This window comes from Phalacrocorax carbo, chromosome 3 (genome assembly GCF_963921805.1).
Source record: "Phalacrocorax carbo chromosome 3, bPhaCar2.1, whole genome shotgun sequence".
In the NCBI taxonomy this organism is placed as follows: Eukaryota; Metazoa; Chordata; class Aves; order Suliformes; family Phalacrocoracidae; genus Phalacrocorax; species Phalacrocorax carbo.
In genome coordinates this window covers 127332620-127352187 of record NC_087515.1, presented here as the reverse complement: position 1 = coordinate 127352187, position 19568 = coordinate 127332620, and the positions used below count along the sequence as shown (strand labels likewise).

The following is a 19568-nucleotide window of genomic DNA, read 5'->3' as shown; positions in this document are numbered from 1 at the left end:
GGGCTCCTATTGTAGCTCATGGGTACAAGGTAAAAAATGGAAGATGAATGGCGCCTGGTACGGCTTCCTAACTGAGAAGAAAAATTGGGTGGGCTTTTTGGCAGAATTCCTCTTCTTCCAGGGTGGTTCTTGGTGGTGGGTGGGGTGTTTTGTTTTGGTTTGTTTTTTTAAGGATCTCTAGTGAAGCATTCCTAGGCAGGCCTGTGCACTGCCTTTAGAGTCGGACTTATTTTTGTTTACCTCAAGCTTCCTGATGATCAGATGTGTTGGGGAGCACTGGAGGGGCGAACACATGATTCTGAAGCAGGCTTAAATTGTAAAGCACCGTCAGATCTGCTAAGCAACAGCATTGACACGTTTAAATAAGTCTGCTGTTGAGTAATATAGAGTGACATATTGAGAGCAATTTAAAAAAAAAAAAACAACTCGGCACAAATTTGGGAAATGGCTGGAACGGAAACAGAACATGGAGGTTGGAGGACATTGGGTAAAAGAGAGGGAGGGCTCCTCCAGAAAAGGACTGTACTGGAGAACCAGGATGTCCATCAGGAAGGGTGAGACAACAGCAGAAGTGCAAATTTATGCTGAAATTGTCTGCCGGCAGTAGGATCCTTGGATTTCTACTTCTTTGCCCATGGTCGCAAGGATTGAAAAGATTAATACTGCCTAGTTCAGAGAGGAGCATGTGGTGGGAAGTCAGGCAGCCTGGAGAAGGTAAGGTGGCGGTTCTCATTCTGATGGCTTTCTTACTGTTGTTGCTCTGGGTCCGTAGTGAGCTGGGTGAGAGTCCTGTTGTACCTGTCACTGTAGAAGTGTGTAATGCTCTAAAAAAGGGCTCAGACTGAATTCAGAGGGTTTGTATTTGAAGCTGGTGAAAGGAAACCACTTGTGGAGCTCAGCGGTGGAACTCACTGCTGCAAGAAGCGCTGAAACCAAGTGCCTTTCCTTTCTTCTTCTTTTTTATGTTTTTAACAGTTCAGACTTTGTACAGATGAGAACATACATGATTGATTTGCTTCAAAGAGGTGTTTTGGTGGGCAGCTTCTGTTCTTCAAGGGCTCATGCAACTCCTATTTGCTAGCGGTTAGGGAAAATTTGTTCTGAATAAGCCGTTCTGTGACTATGACTTACGAGTAGCCTGCACCAAAGCAGCTGGAAACGAGCACTCAGTAAGGGGTTGAAGCGGATGGATGGTTGGTTTGATCTAATATAGCCATCCTCATGGGTTTTTTTTGTTTTCATTGGATTCTATGCAGTGGTCAAATTCAGTTATTAATTTTGTGGCTATCTTAATGACTTTGTTCCAAGCCAATGCCTTCACGTCTGTCTGCATGGCACGTTCGCAGCAGAGTTGATGGCTGTGTCGCTGAGCTCTTCCAAGCATGTGTTCACCGGCAGCTGTCCCAAGCTCTGGGAACATCTCCCCTTTTCTTGGCTGGGCATCAGGTATTTACTCTGGCCATGAGAAGCTTTTGTCCAGTGGATGGCAATAGCTAATTCAAGCACTACCCAACCTACTGTGCTATTACACCTAAAAGGAAGATAGCTGTGCTGTCCTTGGCAAGATTTTTGTGTGATCTGAGCCATTTATGGCTCAATCCACTGAGGTGAGGGTGACATGGCGCAGCGTCAGAGATGCTAGGCCGTACTCTTCTGTCCGTGATAACGGATGGAAATGGTCAGAAGAGTTGTTTGTGGCTTCCTTGTCCGTTAAGACCTCTCAGCATCTATTCTGCAAATGATCCCTGAAGCTGGCATGAGTTGGAAATGGTCTCATCTTTGGGACGATGGCTGGGAGGCAACAGCTTGTGTTGGAAGCGATTGCTTCGTCTGCATGAGCATTGTGCTGGCAGAGTGTCCCACTGCCCATCTTTGAGCTGCTCCGAGGACATTTGGCCCCAACTCACCCAGGAAAAATAGCCGTTGTGCATTGGAGATTTCTGCCTGGAGTATTTTTAAGCCTGGCAAGTCCTCACCAAAGTAGCTTCAGCCTTCCCAAATGCACCCCCTCTGCTAATATTTGGGTTCTCTTCACCTTCTGTTGTGAACGGGCAGGTGGGACTGCACATGGTGAGGCTTACGTGGGCAGTCTCTGAAGTGCAGCGCGTATCCACGATACCCATGGCACACAGTTTCTCTGGGTATTTTTCCTCTGGGCCATGGAAGTGCATTAGCGATGTTAATTGTTCGAAGCCCTGTCAGCTCTGAATAAGGTCTGTCCTGCACATCCTGCTGCCAATCCAGGGAAGCTGTTAAGCCATTAACTTTGCAAGAGTTTGGCTGGTTTAAGCTGCTCGGTGCTAGCACCAGTCTCACCGCTCATTGCAGTGGGTGAATAGCTGAAGCATTTGGACATTATATGATTACATCAGACAGATTGTCTCAAAGCCACAAGGTATTTAGCTGGCCTGTGTGTTCGATACCAGTTAATAAGGATTTCTTTAAAAAGACACTATTGCTTAGCTTTACACGGTATTTAATGTTGTTAGAGTGTTCTAATAAAATGGGACTTTGGCATGTGGTCTTATCTGTTAGTCTTCCAATAACTTGGGAACCTATCAGCTGCTTTCCCTCATGTTAGAGGGATAGAGCTCACCAAAGCATTAACTCCCTATAAATGTCCTGAAAAAAGGAAACTGAGGCTCTTTACGGGGTGCTGGAGAAACCCACAGAAGCTTGAAGGCATCACGCAGTAAGAATTCAAACTTCCTTTGTGCTGGTGTTCCCAGAAGTACATGATGGGACTGAAACAAAAGATTATATTTTTCTCTGAGTACGATGCTGAGCATCACAGGGGCCATTACAAGTGCCTGACTAAATTAATACTCATTCCAGCTGTTTCTCCAGCTAGCGTATGGGACACCATTAGGTTTGTGAGAGCAGTCAGGATGTGCCTTCGGACCAGGCTGCATGCTTGACGGATTTTTGGTTTCAAAGGCAGAGGATTTAAAAAAAAAAACCAAAACCAACTCACACAAGGAGTCACGCCTTGGTGCCTCGGCCTGGAAGGCAGTGTTGAAGCTAAAAGCTCTATTAGTGGGTTTCAGTTTAGTCAGGCTGAATCTTTCCCTGAGGTTTGCTCGTGTTCTGTGGAATTACAATGTTTGGCATGGTAATGTTTCTCCCCTTTATTTCTCCCTTTTGCACTTTTTTGGTGTGAGCAGGCAAAGCAGTAGCAAAACTCTGTAGAGGCTGGAGAGGCGTGAGAGCACTCAAGGGATTGCAGAATCCCAGGCTGGTGGGGGTTGGAAGGGCCCTCTGGAGCTCACCCCGTCCCACCCCCTGCGGGAGCAGGCACACCTAGAGCAGGGGCACAGGGCCGCGTCCAGGCGGGGGGTGAATGTCTCCAGGGAAGGGACCCCACAGCCTCTCTGGGCAGCCTGTGCCCCTGCTCTGGCACCCGCACAGGGAAGGGGTTTGTCCTCATGTTCAGGGGGAACTTCCCGTGTTCCAGCTTGTGCCCGTGGCCCCTTGGCCTGGCGTTGGGCACCACTGAAAAGAGCCCAGCCCCATCCCCCTGACACCCGCCCTGCAGATATTTATAAGCACTGATGAGATCCCCCCTCAGCCTTCTCTTCTCCAGGCTGAACAGACCCAGGTCTCTCAGCCTTTCCTCACGAGGGAGATGCTCCAGCCCCTGATCCCCTTGGCAGCTCTGCCCTGGCCTTGCTCCAGCAGCTCCCTGCCCTTCTTGCACTGGGGGGCCCAGAACTGGCCGCAGCCCCCCAGCTGTGGCCTCACTGGGGCAGAGCAGAGGGGGAGGAGAACCTCCCTCGCCCTGCTGCCCACACGCCTTTTCCTGCCCCCCAGGACACCGCTGGCCCCCTTGGCCCCAAGGGCCCGGTGCTGGCTCAGGGTCCCCTCGCTGCCCCCCAGCACCCCCAGGGCCTCTCAGCAGAGCCGCTCTCCAGCAGGTCCCCCCCAGCCTGTGCTGGTGCGGGGGGCTGTTCCTCCCCAGGGGCAGGGCCTGGCACTGGCTCTGGTTGAATTCCCTGAGGTTCCCCCGGGCCCAGCTCTCCAGCCTGCCCAGGGCTCGCTGGGTGCCAGCACAGCCTCTGGTGCATCAGCCGCCCCTCCCAGCTCGGTACCGTCAGCGAACTTGCTGAGGTTACGCTCTGTCCCATCGTCCAGGCCACTGATGGATCTATCAAACAGGTCAGGGCCCAGCACAGACCCCTGGGGAACACCGCTAGTTACAGGCCTCCAGCCAGACCCTGCCCCAGTGACCACGACCCTCTGAGTCCTGTTGTTGAGCCAGTTCTCAACCCACCTCGCTGTCCTCTCATCTAACCCGCACTTCCTAAGCTTGTCCATGAGGACGCTATGGGAGACAGTGTCGAATGCCTCACTGAGGTAGAGGTAGACAACACCCACTGCTCTCCCTTCGTCAACCCAGCCAGTCACACCATCATAGAAGGCTGTCAGGTTGGTCATGCATGGGAGTGCGGCTCTGTCAGACCAGGAGATGTGGGGGCACAGCAGGATGCGGTCTAAGGAGATGAACGATGCTCACAGGCTTCGGAAATAATAAATGTTAGCAGAGGAAACCAGTGCTGGGTGTCTGCCCTCGAACTGCTAGTCGTTAGCCGACTTGCTGCGAAGGAGGCGGCTGGAGGTGGGTCACAGGGAAGCATGAAGAAAGATGTGGATGAACTAAAGTGATGGGCTGACAGTGCTCGTTTGTGGAGGGTGCAGAAGACACAGTGAGGCAGTGGGGTTGTGGGAGAGGGGAGGACAGGAGAGACCCAAATAGGGGAAGGTGGGATTCGGGCAGCAGAGGAAGGGTGGTGAGAGAGGGGCAAAGAAAATGATCGCAGCAGCTGCATTTTGCGCGGCTACTCCTGTATCCTGCAGCTGTTCATTAGAAATTCTGTTTATGCCACAGGGAGTTTTGGAGTCTCTGAAGCTGACACAGTTTTAATAGACAAAGACATTTTGAGTGCAGCACATCTGCTCCAGGATGCTAAGGAACAGGCTCCATGCAGCAGTGCCATTGGTTGAAGCATTTTATGATGCTTTTTTTATTTTAAGACCTCGTCTCTTTTATCCTAAAGAGTAATTTTTGAGGTCAAAAGAAGTGCTGTGTTTGCTCATTAGGTTTGCAGCCATTAAACAGTCCTGCCATACTCTTCCTAATATCCCCAAGTTCACAGCCCTGCGAGTTGGCAGAATTACCTTTTACTTTGAAGGATCCTGAAGCATTTCAAAAAAGTGGCCTTCGTGGAGGTGTGAAGCAGCGGTTTGGTAAGGCATGCGCTGCGTAACACAAGGAAGTGCAAAAAAAAGTCAGGGTGAGTATCACAGAATCACAGAATGCCCTGAGCTGGAAGGGACCCACAAGGACCATCGAGCCCAGCTCCTGTCCCTGCACAGGACACCCCAAATTCACACCGTGTCTCTGGGGGCCTTGGCCAAGTGCTGCTTGAATATCGCCAGGCTGGTGCCGTGATGCCTCCCTGGGGAGCCTGTGCCAGGGCTCCACCACCCTCTGGGGGAAGGACCTTCTCCTAATGCCCAGCCTCACCCTCCCCTGGCACATCTCCCTGCCATTCCCTCGGGGCCTGGCGTTGGTCACCAGAGAGCAGAGACCAGCCCTGCCCCTCCTCCTGCCCTCGGGAGGGAGCTGCAGAGCGCCATGAGGCTGCCCTCGGCCTCCTCTGCTCCAGCTGAACAACCCCAGGGACTCCAGCCGCTCCTCGTACGGTTTCCCCTCTAAACCCTTCCCCAACTCTGCGGCCCTTCGTATGGGATAATAGTCACGCTTTCTGGAGTATGGTGGGTTGCTGATGCCTCCTGAGCCCCGGGGGTGAGCTAGGAACCAGAAGAGTCCAAATAATTTACATATTATTCCATTTTATGTATATGACAGAAATTTCATAAAACTAAGACGTTTTGCTATAACCTTCCTTCAACAGAACAGTGTAACTTTGCCCTTCCTAACTGGTCTGTTATTAGTACATCTGTCCCACAGTGGTTTCTGTATGTCTTTGTACCTACACGTTACGACAGGGGCGGTCCCTATGCCGGACACACGTGCTGAGCGGAGCTTGCCGTCTCCCATCCTGCCTTTTCCAAGGACTGGGTGTTGTTAGTCTTCTCCAGTCACACAGCTTGAGGCTAGGTTTGTCATATATGTTTCTTCATGGTATCTTGCAAGCGAAGCACTGGGCACCGGTGACAGAACAGCACACAGCGCGTGTCAAATTACCCAGCGTTTCAAATCCAAGCGGTGACTTCGCTTTGTAGAAATTTAATTATCATGCATTCTGCTAGTGCTTATCTTCTATCATACACTCTTCTGCTGGTTAATAACTTCGTTAAGCACACCCACAAGCTTCAGGCATAGTGTTTCATTCTCTCTGTGTATTTTGAAGTGCCGTATTTGCCATTTCCACGTCAACATGTCCTAACCTGTAAAGTGCAGGTGTCCGGCACAGACTTTTGTTAGCTGGACTGCAAACATCTGGTTTGTTAGGGCAGCTTGAGTCACCTGGTCACGTTCCTCCTTGCTTTGCGCGACTACGGTATTTAGCTTTTATTTCTTTCTTTCAGCCATCATAACATTGCTTTAGTTGGCAGAGATCTTACCTGAAAGGTCTGTCCCAGTGGCGCCTCTTGGTTTCAGGTGGGGACTTTATTTGGCACAGCTTTTACGCTAGCATCATTTTTACAGCAAGGATGCTACATGCCGTATCGCTTTCTGCCAGCACGTGGGTACCTTGGATGGGAGGAGATCCGTAGATAGGCTTCATGGTCTTCTCTGAGTGTTTTAAGGATAGGCCATGCCCTGGGGAGCTCGCAGGTTAAACAGATGGGGAGGAGAATGGCCAGATGTGCGTGTTCACTGTGTCTTGGTTCACTGCTGAGCTGGGTCTTTAGAAAAGGCTTGCTAAGGCACGGTGCTGGGCTGATGAGTAAGAGGAGCTCCTGGGGGGTCCAAAAAACAAACAGGAGAAGAATGCTGTGTGATACAATCCAGAAGGACCGGTAAAGCTGGGGGCGCTTCTGTGATGGGGAGGAGGGAGCAGGGCAATCATGAACTTTTCTCAGAAGGCTAGAAAAGGCAGAATATCCTTAGGTATGTTTTTGCCCCATGGCTTGGTTTTTGTTGGAGGTGTGATTTTTCCAGAAGCAGTTATTGGGATTCAATCTCCCTGGTGCAGTGTGTTTCCACTCTTATATGTGGCCAAATCTACATGAATATGCACAGTCCAAAGCCTACCCATGCAGAAATGTTACCAGCTACGAGTATAACAGTAGTAGTGGGTCTGGGATGCTGTTACAGTTAAAGGGGGACAGCTTTTACACCAGCCTGGCGGAGGCGGTGGCGTGATGGTGTGTGGCACAGTGACATCTTTCTCCTAACGCTTCTGCAGACGGTGAAGATGCGGATTAGTTGAGCCACTGGGCTCCTGCTGTGTTGCTCGCCTTGTGAGTGCAGCAGAAAGGCATTTAATGTCCCTCGCCTAATTGGAACCGTGTGACTCGGGTGTCTGGCAATGAGAGAGGGGTTTTCACCCATATGACCCTCTTTGAAGCTAGTCCAAATTAATAGAGACGTGGCAATAGTTGTGTTTGTGCATCTGCATTTCTAGCTTGCTTTGTAATGAACTGTGTCGGATAAGAATCCGCCTGCTATATAAATATGGGTGATTATGGCATGTCAGGTAATTTAGTTATTTGGCATGATCGATTGGGCTGTCTGAAACGGAGCGGCCTCCACTTACGTGGTGATGAAGCGTTCTCCAAAAAGTGCAGAAGGCCGTCAGCTTGCTAATGAGACTGCGTGCGGCTGCCCGCCCCGCGCATCAAAGGCTTTTCTGAGGGGAGGGGAAAAGCTGGTGTTAGACGTACAGCAGCACAGATACAAATGGGAAGACGGGGAGCGGGTGAAAGAGCTATTACAGGGAGGGAAGGTACATTTGGAGTTGGTTAGCCCAGTTAATTTGGCTGCGTAGCACTGATGAATTTAATGTCGCTGCGCCTTGCTTGGATGTAGCAGCCAGGGTTCCCTGGTTTCTATAGGCTTCCTGTGGATGTAAACCTCCCGGCGTGCCTGGGTCGTGAGGGCTGACTGCTGACCTGCCCCCTTGCCCGCTGAAATCCGTGAGAAGCCACCCGTGTGATTTCATGCTTGTTAGACGGCCCTCAATGGAGATGCTCAGTCTCCAGAACTGGCTTGTTCGCTACACGCGGGAAATGGGCAAACCTTCCAGAAAACCCACAGAGACAAGTTATTTTCCATAGCTCCCCACCCTGCTAAGCAAGATGCTGTTGAACGCTGTGTTTCTGTGCTGTTTGGGCAATATTTCCTTTTTCTTACAACTTACCCAGGACAGAAAAATTAAATTTGTGCTTAATTATGACCTGAAGCATCTGTCAGAGAGCAGGAGCCTGAATTCTGCCACGTGATTATTTGCTGCTGAGGAAGTGGTGAGGATGATGTTTTAGGGAGGTGAGAGAGGTTTGTGTTTTTGCCTCGGGGACGACAATGTGCCTGAGCTATCTAGGGCTGAAAACCACGAAGAATACCAAGGACTTGAGCTGTCTCACAAAGTCAGCAATTGGAAAGCCAGTCCTCTCCTCCTGTCTGGAGCTGACCTCTGCATGCTTCTCTCATAGGATGCGAAGCGCCTGGCTCTTCGCTGTGGTTTTACCTCAAGACAGTTCTTGTTCATTAATTGCTTCAAGGTAAAAGCAAAAAGAGCCTTTCCCTCTTCCCACACCTAATTTCTCCCTTTTTGCGGTGAACAAATGATCAGCCGCACACCTACTCCTCGAGCAGCTTGTGCCACTGCACGCGATGGAGCAAAGTATCTGCTTCCCCGACTTGCTTCCTGCTTCCCAAAAAGTCTTTAGCACTTTGTAAACGGGAAGGCGGTAGGAAGTACAACATCAGCCGCTGTGTGGTTGTATGGATTCACCAGCTTCCTGGTAAAGCTCTGCCCGGCGGTCCCTTGCTCTGAGATTTGGAGGGGGGTGAACTTTGCATGCAGGGTGCTCTGCCATTCGGTACCGCAGAACATAAAAGGGATTCGCTCATAAGCTGGGTATTTCTTTGTGCAGCCTGGAAGAATAAATAAAACAATATGGCTGGTTTATTACCAGAAAACAACACTAAATAATAAATTTAGGAACTAAAAGCTCTGTATGTAAAGTAGATTTTGCAATGCATCATGCAAAAAGCAAGAAGGGACCAGAGAAGGAAACCGCTGGAAGAGGCAGGCTGGGAAGATGGACGGTCTTGCGGATAGGACAGTTAGATGTGGAGTGAATCCCAAGCTGGTGCAGCTTCTGGGGTGACCTTGGGCAAGTTGTTTCTCCATACCTGCATTACCTGCTCTCTGAAAACTGGATGCGGTTTTATTGTCTCAAGGATTTCATCAGAATCGATGAATGTTCGTGAACCACTCGGTTAACCTCAGCTGGGGAGCATGATAGACCTGCAGAGGGCAAAGCAGGCAGGTACCTGGAAGCACTTGGGAGAGAGATTTCTGTAGCTTCTCCTTGCCATAATACTGAGCGTCTCCTGGAGCATGCTCTTGTCCCCGTGCCCCTGATGGGGAGCAAAAAGCTGTAAGACTGTCAGCTCTTCACTTGTCTGCCTTGAAGCAGTTTGAGTTCACCTTTGCTTTGTACAGAAGGAGAATGAGGCATGGAGGTTGTGTGATTTCCCATGGGTTGCTGGAGAGAGGCAGTGTTAGAGCTGAGGGCAGACCCAGGACATCTTGATTCCAGGTTTCTGCTTGCATTTCTGAATTATTGGCCACCTGAGAGCCCAGGTGCAGAATCATGAAATCGCTGCAGTTGGGAGGGACCTCTGGAGGTCTCTGAACCTGGGCATCGTCTAGCCGAGTTTTGAATATCTTTTGGCTTCCTGTCACAAGGGCCAGCTTTGCCTAAGCAGGTAGTGGCCAGAGCTGCAGTTTGATGGCACTCCCCACCTCCATGTGCTTTTTCATTTGGCCGGTGCCGGAGCCCTGGAAGGTCTGATTGCTGCCACCGCAGACTGATTTGGGGTTGCAGGTAGTCAGCAGGAGGAAGCCCCTGTCCAAATCCTTCCAGTCCTCTTCTTCCTGCTCCCAGCCCAGATGTCTAGTGCAATTCTCCCAATTCTCCCTCCCTCTGTTTCTTTCTTTCCTTTTTGTGATGATGAGGCAACTCAACTTTCATCCTCGAGGCAACAACATTCATTTTGCCTCCACACCTGGGCTGATTAACTCTTACTATGTCTTTTGGGTATCAATTTCCCAGTTCGCCTGTCATAAGCTCTCAGAAGCACCAGCAGAAGTACAAACAGATGTGCATCCTGGGGTCTCGCCTGTTGGCTTTGTCAACTGATGATGCTTATTCTGGGTTTTCTTACCGTGAAACTTCAGAAAGGGGGATTGCTTCTGAGAAAGGTCCGATCCTGACCTTGCCTGCTGGGGCTCTGCAACCAGTGGCAAAGAGTTCATGCTGATTATAATGGCCCTTTCGGCAGCTGCAGCAGACTCACCTATCTGTTCCATGCCTGGAGAGCCTGCAGGGCCTGGCACTGAGCAGCTGCAGGGTGGGAGCACGGGTTGAGAGCTGGTGCCCTGGGGTGTTGCGTGCTGGAGTGCCCTTGGCCAGAGATGCTGTGGTTACAGGAGTGAGCACCCTTTGCCCCCAAGAATGTGGTTGGAAAGCAACTCTCAAAGGGTTTGTCCTCAAGTGCCACTTCTAAACCACCCCAAATACCTCTCTGATCCCTCTCTGCTCTCACAGTTAAGGTTGGGGGAGGGTCTGCAAAGGAAAGAAAGTCAGAAAAGCTCTTGTAAGGTCCTGCCTTTTCTGTCCGGTTGCATTTCTTCCCCCTAGCACTGTTCCCCATCCAGATGAGCTGTTGGGACAGTTTGCCCATGCAGTGGGTCATCTTCTCCCTCCTCCCCCCAAGGATTTCTGAATTACAGGAGATGCATTTGTGAAGACTGTAAGATGAAACGATGCTGTACTGGGAGCACTTGTCCTGTGCTGTCGGTGCAGGAGGCGCCCGGCTGGAGAGAAGGTAGCAAGCATGGTGCAAAGCTAGTGTCCATCTTGTCTAGGACCTGTTTCCAAGAGAGCACACAAGCAGCACAGGGAAAGAGGAGAAGAACAGGTCAAACATACATGTTGCTTCCCCTAATATCAGTGAACTGCTGCCTTCTTCAGCAGACGTGGTTTTCTGACTTTGCTGGAGCGAGCACACGAAGGGGCTCTCTTGGAGTGTTTGTCCAGGACCCCTTTACCCCACGCATGCTCAGCTCAGGAGCATCGCTGGAAGCAGGTTCGGCTTCACAAGGAGCTGCAAATGTGGTGAATGTTCCTTGGTTTAGATAAAAGCTTCCTGATGCCAGGGATGCAGTTTATCCCCTGAATTTACAGATTACAAGACCTTTTACCGGTTGCCTGTGTAGTAGCGTTGATCTTAGCCTAGGAGAATTTCTCTGTACCTGTGAGCTCCCGAGATGGTACGAATCCCTCGCGATAATCCCTAAGGCTGTAGCATGTGAAGCATTTCAGAGTGAATTTTCCATCTGCTCCTTTTAAAGATCTGCTCTCAAACATACCTTAAAGCACACACCTAATAGATTTATTCTCTTCGTTCAACCACTGCTGTTCCCAAAGTGATCGGCGATTTGGGGTGTATTCCTTTCCTTTGAGAGCATTAGGAAGTAGAAAGTTATCATTGCTGAAGGGCTGTTTTGTATTAGTTTCTTTTCCATTTCACCAGAAACCCTGTTCTAAAGCTGTATTTTCTTTATTTAGCAGAATTTTCTGCTTCTCCTTTAAAAAAAAAAAAAAAGCTGAATTTTTTTTCCTTTGATTTTTAGTGCCGGTGAAGAAGCAACTTGGCAATAGAAACTGTCTGTTCAAGACTGGGCAGATAAAGCACAGGAGCCGCTAACGCGCGCTGCCTGACATCCTTCGCCGCTCGTCAGGAGGCAGCCTGCGTGACAGGTGGGTACAGCACTTCGTTCTCCGTGGAGAGGGCCAGCACAGCAGAAAGTTTGTGGAGGTAACACAGCAGCGATAACACTGCAGACCCGTCATTTGATGAGGAAGGAGAGTAAGGATGAGTGCAAGTGTGTACAGACAGAGTGTGGGAGCTCTAATTTAGCGGATGCAGGATCCCTGTGGATTTTCCTCCTGGAAAGTTCAGTGCAGTCTGTGTCACCATATTCTGCCTAATGGTTATTTATTGCTGTGCTAAGCTCTGGAGGGCTGTAAGTTTAAAATTTTCAGGCTCTGTTCACAAATATGCTGAGAAAGGAACAGTATTTCTCTGATTTTATAGGGAGATGGGCAAAAGGAGGTGTAAGCAGGGAGGAATAGGCGTGCTCAGGTGTTTGCAGAAGGACCTTGGTGACCGAACATTTGCAGAGTAGTGACTCCACGAGCACCCACAGATCACAGAATCCCAGACTGGTGGGGGTTGGAAGGGACCTCTGGAGATCATCCCGTCCCACCCCCTGCTTGAGCAGGCACACCTAGAGCAAACCAGCCTGGCTCTTTCTACTAGAAATGCAAAATGAGGGAGAACCTCAGGTATTCCCATAACTTCACCGGCACAGGGAGTGCCTACTGTGGAGTTGAGGAAAGCTGGGAACGCAGCCTGGGTTTTGAACTAAGATGTGACAATGTGCCTGAACAGCAACTTAGTCTCGCAGACCCGCACCATGGAAGGAGGAACTGCAGCATGTAAACCTGTTGTGCCTGAGAAGTCGGAGAATGAGCATTTGGGAAGAGGCCCTGGCAATTATTGAGCTTCTGATTTCCTAAGAGCTTTTCCTGCCCCCTTTTTGCAGCAATGTTGTGTTATAATGTCAACAAGCATTTCTCAGTGTGGGGCTCAATCAATTTGAAGAACTAATTGTACTTGGGAGCGAGAGGAATGAGTTGTCTGGGAAGCCCAGAAAGTAACCTGTTTCATCTCCTCCCAAACGTCTTTTTGGGAGCTATGGAAATCAGCAGCCTTTTTCTCCCCAGGACTGCCTATTGCTCTTAAATACAACACTGAAGTCTCTCTTGGTAAAACCGCAGATTGGGTTTTTACTTTGCCTTTTTTTTTTTTTCTGGCAGCCCTAATAACAATGCGTTACAACCTCAGGCTCTATGGAGTTGATGAGGAATAAAGTCTTAGTAGTGAAGAAGAGTCTGAGAGTGTGTCTAAAGAGCTTGCTTTATCGCCAGCACATATTTCATACTGACAGTCAATACTTTTTAACTGATCCCAAGCCACACGTGTTGCATTTCAAATCCCTCCCCAGCCTGATCTGCTCTTTCCTGTGAGGTCTTTTCCAAGCTAGCGGCAGGGTTAGATTGTCAGCTTCAGGTTTCTGTGCATACAGATTTTTTTTAATTCACAGCCCACGTTTTTAGGTCAGGAGGATAAAGTTTGTTCTGTGTCAACTGAATGGAAGGACCGGAGGAGCCACTGGAAGGATTAGGTGGCAGAACAGCTGCAGAGGATCGTGTGTGGGGCAATGGATTTAGCTTTTCAAGGGCTCCAGTGCTGGTTTGGGGAGTCCAGATGCCATTTCATCACCATTTAGGGCTCATAAATGGGCAAAGCAGCTAAAACGGAACAAGATTTCGATGCAGTCTGTGTTGATAACCTTTGTGACTGCCTTTAATGCAGGGGCTGCTACTGCTACTGTGGGGCTGCAGTTTTCTCTGGCCAGGCGAAAGGAGCGCATCCACATGCTCCTTTGTTGTTTCTCAGCCACATTTATGATCTCTTGTTTCTGTGTTATCTCAACACCTTGCAGGGTTTGACCACACTTATTCCATGGCACCCCCACACAAAAAACCCAGCAGAGCTTCTTTTCCCACACGTGCCTTGAAGTTAAGGTGGTTTTTAGATTCACTGGTGTTCGAGTAAGTGTGTGTTTGGACAAAGGGTTAATAGGCAGCTCTCATCTGGCCAGCTGTTTGCAGAAAACTGGTAGCAATTCCAGGGTCTTTGCAGCCCCTCTGAGACCAGGCTGCAATAGCACGGACAGACCGACTGCTGCAGGCGCTCAGACAGCGACAGCGTGAGCTTTATTTCCTTGGGAGAGCTTAAAAAAGGGAAAAAGGAAAAAGAAATATAGACTTTAAAAGCTTTTTTTTATTATTTATTTTTGCCTTCAGTCGCCTGGTGTGTGCTAAAACTCTTCGACACCGGTACAAGTGTGTTGCTCTTGCCAGGGCTCCCCGTGCCTGACTGACAGCGCAGAAGCACTGGGGATTTAACATTCATCACCAGCCTCTTTCCCAGCCTGGGCAAACTCAAGTTAGTGTACAGAGAATAGTATTAAAATGTCCTGCCAGCAGAGCCGAAGCCTCCCCCATCTGCCCGCAGCGACTGTGCTGCCAAGATCTGAGAAAGCTGATTTAGCCTTTTCCTGACTTTTTAGCCCCTTTATCCTCCTGGCTTTCTGAGATTTACGCCAGCGCCGCTTGCCAGACGGTGTTATGGATTTTAAATCTGCCTTGATTTTAAGTGTCCGTAGTGCTGTGCAACTCCCAGTTGCAGGTCAGGTTGGGGGGGATCCCCATTTAGTCGTGGGGTGTTAAGTTACCGGCAATAAACGGCCTTGTAACAAAATAGGCCTAGGAATTGTGCTTTATTACTCCACTTGTTTCCCCTTTCATTTCGATTTTTCCTGGTTAAAATCAAGTCTTCCATTTATTTTTTCTGACACACACTTGTGTACTACACTGAAAATTATTCCTGACGTCTTTCTGCTCCTTTTAAGTGAACCTCTGTTTTGCTTTGGCCCATTTCCAGATCTCTGTTTTAGCTGAGATTTGCTTCCTGGCCTTCTTTCTGCTAATTCTCAATGAGTAGATGAGAGGAGTATTAAATAGATTTAGTGAAAAATGACCGTCACCAACATACATGACTTTCCTCTAATTAAAAATTGAAGCGGAAATGAATAAGCTTCTCTTGAGGCTGTGCAAGGGTCACTGCTAAGCCCAGCACCATATTCATCAGTGAAGTGGCAAGTCCAGTATATGAAAGAATACCCCGGAAACTTAGGTACCTCGGAGGATGCTAATAAAATGGAAGAGAGAGTTTCTAGTGGCAGCGTATTGAGTATTCATCTGGCCTAGATTTAAATCTGTTGGCATAGACCAAAGACTCAGAGCTGAATTTGCCATGTCCTTGATTTTTATGCCCATAAAAATTCGGTGCCATAGCAGAGTCTTCCAAGGAAAAAGGCATATCTGAGCAAGCTGATACCACTTGGGTGGTGCAGTAGCTAATGGTTCCTCACTTTGGCATCTTTGCTTTGAGGTACAGTGTAGGCTTTTCCAGTTTTGACCAGAAATTCCCTCTTGTATGCAGCCAGCCAGCAGAAGTAATCTTAACCAACACGACTACGTTCCCTTTAAACTTCCTCTTGCAATTAATCAAAATTCTCCAGCAGGAAATGAGAGCAAAACACTTCATCTAAAAATTCCTCATCCGCTCTAGTCACTAGACCAGAACAATAGCGATTACACTCAGTTCTGCAGCACAAATTCACAGCACTGCTGTGTCCCAGGATCACAACATGCCATTAAAAGGCGGGTAGAGAGAGCAGGTGTACATTAAAACCTCCATTTCGTACATGAGGATGCAGGGGCTGGCAGATGTTAAGCAGCTTCTGCAAAGTTACACAGCAAGATAGTGGCAGAGGCAGAAATAGGAAACCAGATCCAGGGGCTGTGATTCTTCTGGCCTGGCCACTGAAGCATGCAACCCTAATGAAAAGCAGAGTGCCCGGAGAGAGCCACATGTCTGCATCTAATGAATCCCATCACTTTCTGGGGTTTACTGGTATTAACCCCGGAGGTGTTAGACATGTATGAAGGTAGCTTTTTTGCAGAGAGGACAGTTGCTTTTAAAAACTAGCCATGTCTTAGGTCACTAAGGGGTCGTTTTGATTGCATTGTCTGAATATGTGATTGTTCTCTTGTAGGAATGGCAGAGCATCAGCCGCACAGCAGCGATGAGAGGGACTGACATTCGTACGAGTCTCCTCTGGCTCTTTCTCCACAATGGCTGGTGCCTCTGCATATTCATTGGATGGTAATGCAGGATGTCGAGAGCAGCGGTAGAGTTTGGCTTGATCCCATTGTGTTTTTCTTCTGCCCGTTGAGACTTTGAATCACCATGACAACGCTGTGACACTTCCAGCAACGGTTGCCCACAGACCAAGGGTGGGCTGGGGGTGGGTGAGAAGGTCAATGATTGAGTCTAACGGGATCAAAAGTTGTGCCTGCGGCAAAGCGACTGTAGAAAAGCCGTCAGCACGACAAGAAGATGAAATTCCCCTTCTATTGGCTTCTCGTTAAGCAGGCACAATAACATTTTTTTTCGAGAGACTCGCTATAAGAACTCTTTTGGTTATGGCTACTGATCCAACGTGATTGGGCGCGCAGCGACTTTTGAACTCATGACTGGATATACGATGTTGCGGAATGGGGGAGTGGGGAATGGAGGCCAGCCGTGGGTGTTGAGATGGTCCAGTCGGATCCGGCTCACCTGGCTTAGTTTCACCCTCTTCATTATCCTCGTCTTCTTTCCCCTCATTGCCCACTACTATCTAACCACCATCGATGATGCGGATGATGCTGGCAAGCGCATCTTTGGCCCTCGGACCGGCAACGAGCTGTGCGAGGTGAAGCATGTGCAAGACCTGTGCCGCATCCGCGAGTCGGTCAGCGAGGAGCTGCTCCAGCTGGAGGCCAAGCGGCAGGAGCTCAACAGTGAGATCGCCAAGCTCAACTTGAAGATCGAGGCCTGCAAAAAGAGCATTGAAAATGCCAAGCAGGACCTGCTGCAGCTGAAGAATGTCATCAGCCAGACTGAGCATTCCTACAAAGAGCTGATGGCTCAGAACCAGCCCAAGCTCTCCTTGCCCATCCGGCTGCTGCCAGACAAAGACGATGCGACCTTCCCCCTGCCAAAATCCAACCGGAACTGCAGGCTACACAACTGCTTTGACTACTCGCGCTGCCCGTTGACATCTGGCTTTCCAGTCTACGTCTACAACAGTGACGATTACCCTTTTGGTAGTTCCTTAGACCCTTTAATTAAACAAGCCTTTGAGGCAACTGTCAGAACTAATGTTTATGTTACTGAAAATGCAAATATCGCTTGTGTGTATATAATTTTAGTGGGGGAAATGCAAGAGCCCATAATGCCAAAACCTACTGAACTAGAGCAACAGTTGCACTCTTTGCCATATTGGAGGACTGATGGACATAACCATCTCATCATCAATTTATCAAGGAAATCGGAAACTCAGAACTTCATTTACAACATCAGCACAGGGCGCGCCATGATTGCCCAGTCCACCTTTTACGATGTGCAGTATCGACCAGGGTTTGATATTGTGGTATCGCCTCTGGTCCATGCTATGTCTGAACCCAACTTCCTAGAAATCCCGCCCCAGGTGCCAGTCAAGCGTAAATATCTGTTTAGTTTCCAAGGGGAGAAGATCGAGTCTCTCAGATCTAGCTTGCAAGAGGTTCGCTCTTTCGAAGAGGAAATAGAAGGCAATGCCCCAGCTGACTACGACGATCGGATCATCACCACCCTGAAGGCTGTTCAGGACAGCAAGTTGGACTTTGTTTTGGTGGAGTTCACGTGTAAGAACCAGCCTAAGGCGAGTCTGCCCACTGAGTGGGCTCTTTGTGGAGAAAGGGATGACAGACTAGAGCTACTGAAGCTATCTACTTTTGCACTGATAATCACCCCAGGGGACACCCATTTAGTGATCTCCGCCGGGTGCGCCATGAGACTGTTTGAGGCTCTGGAAGTTGGAGCCATCCCGGTGGTTCTCGGAGAGCAAGTTCAGCTACCCTATAATGATGTGATCCGGTGGAACGAGGCAGCCTTAATCATACCAAAGCCACGTATCACAGAAGTGCACTTTCTTCTGAGAAGCATTTCTGACAATGATCTCCTTGCCATGAGGAGGCAGGGCCGCTTCTTGTGGGAAACCTACTTCTCCACCTCTGACAACGTGTTCAGCACAGTCTTAGCTGTCATAAGGACTCGAATCCAAATCCCAGCTGCTCCTATCCGAGAAGAAACCGCCGTGGAAATTCCCCACCGGTCTGGAAAAGCTGCTGGTACAGACCCCAGTATGGGAGATAACGGTGACCTGGACTTGGGGCCTGTGGAAACAGAACCACCCTATGCATCTCCCAAATATCTCCGCAATTTCACCCTCACTGCAATGGACATCTACAGGAATTGGAATTCTGCTCCAGGGCCTTTCCACCTCTTCCCCTACACTCCCTTTGACCCTGTTTTACCATCAGAAGCAAAATTTTTGGGGTCTGGGACAGGATTTCGACCAATTGGTGGAGGAGCAGGTGGCTCTGGGAAAGAGTTCCAGGCTGCTTTGGGTGGCAACGTCCCCCGGGAGCAGTTCACAGTAGTGATGTTGACTTATGAGCGGGAGGAAGTGTTGATGAACTCCCTAGAAAGGCTCAATGGTCTCCCGTACTTAAATAAAGTTGTGGTAGTGTGGAACTCTCCCAAGCTTCCCTCTGAGGATCTCTTGTGGCCAGACATTGGCGTCCCAATCATGGTAAGAAAGATGTAGCTACTTTTGGTCTCGCTTCCCGGTGGGGTTTGTGCGTTCAGGTTGGCTGTAGCTCTTCTGTAGCACATCAGCTCACCTTAAATCATCCAGGACAGCATTCATTTCGTGTGGTTGTATGTGTCTGTACCTGATCTGAACTTTTACCAACAGAGAAAAACAAGGAGGTTACAGGTATGACTCATCTGACCCACTTTAGGTGTTTGCATGCGATTGCCATGGCTGGTGCTCCAGAAACGCCTGTTCCTCTCCAGTGACTTTGAAGGGAGGCCAATGTTCAGAGGCGGGTGGCTGTGCTCTGTGGATGTGTAAGCTTAGGCGAGGTGAATTGCTGTCATGAGAGAATTTGTTCGGTGCCCCTTGGGTTACGAAATAGAGGAGCCTGAATTGTGGGATCTTTAGAGGTGCCAGGTGTTTAGCAGTCATGAAACGGTAATTGCTGTATGGAGCCTAATATGAATCTCAGGTCTTAAAACTGGAGGTTCTTGTTAATGGAAAATCTTGCTTAGCCTCTTTAAGTGTCACACTGTGAGGACAGTTGGCACCTTATAAATACCTAAGCAGTGACTGCTTCTGTACTTTACCAGATAAATCTTTTATAAAAACAAAAGAGGGACCCACTGAAGCTGTGCCTACTGCAAAGGCCTCAAATGTAATTTATCACTTTATTTTACAAGGGATGGCAGAGAAGGAAATAGAAGCCAAGGCCAACATGACTATAAAAGCTTCCATGCTCCAAAGGTTATAACTGAGTTTTGCTTAGGTTTGGGTTGATTTCCCCCGCATCCCCTGGCCAAACTGAAGAAGTGACACCTTCAAAGACCAACATTCATTTTCATGCCCAGCTACTCACTTGCATATTGGCAGTGTTGCTTGGAAGGAGTTAATTCTCCCTAAATTATTAATTTTGTATGTATATATTAATTTTAGGACTTTTCTGTCATCCCAACTTTCTGCGCTGGCCATTATTAACAA

General features: G+C 49.0%; 1 protein-coding gene across 5 annotated transcripts in view; it reads left to right on the top strand.

The window, feature by feature from the left end:
- EXTL3 (exostosin like glycosyltransferase 3) overlaps window positions 1–19568 on the top strand; it is a 141097-nt gene that overhangs the window by 90943 nt on the left and 30586 nt on the right. For all 5 annotated transcript variants that reach the window (XM_064448305.1, XM_064448301.1, XM_064448304.1 and 2 more), the window contains 2 exons: window positions 11838–11964; window positions 15957–18581. In XM_064448305.1, coding sequence (XP_064304375.1) covers window positions 16434–18581 — 2148 coding nt within the window. In that variant the 5' untranslated portion in view covers window positions 11838–11964; window positions 15957–16433. The remainder of the gene's footprint in view (window positions 1–11837; window positions 11965–15956; window positions 18582–19568) is intronic.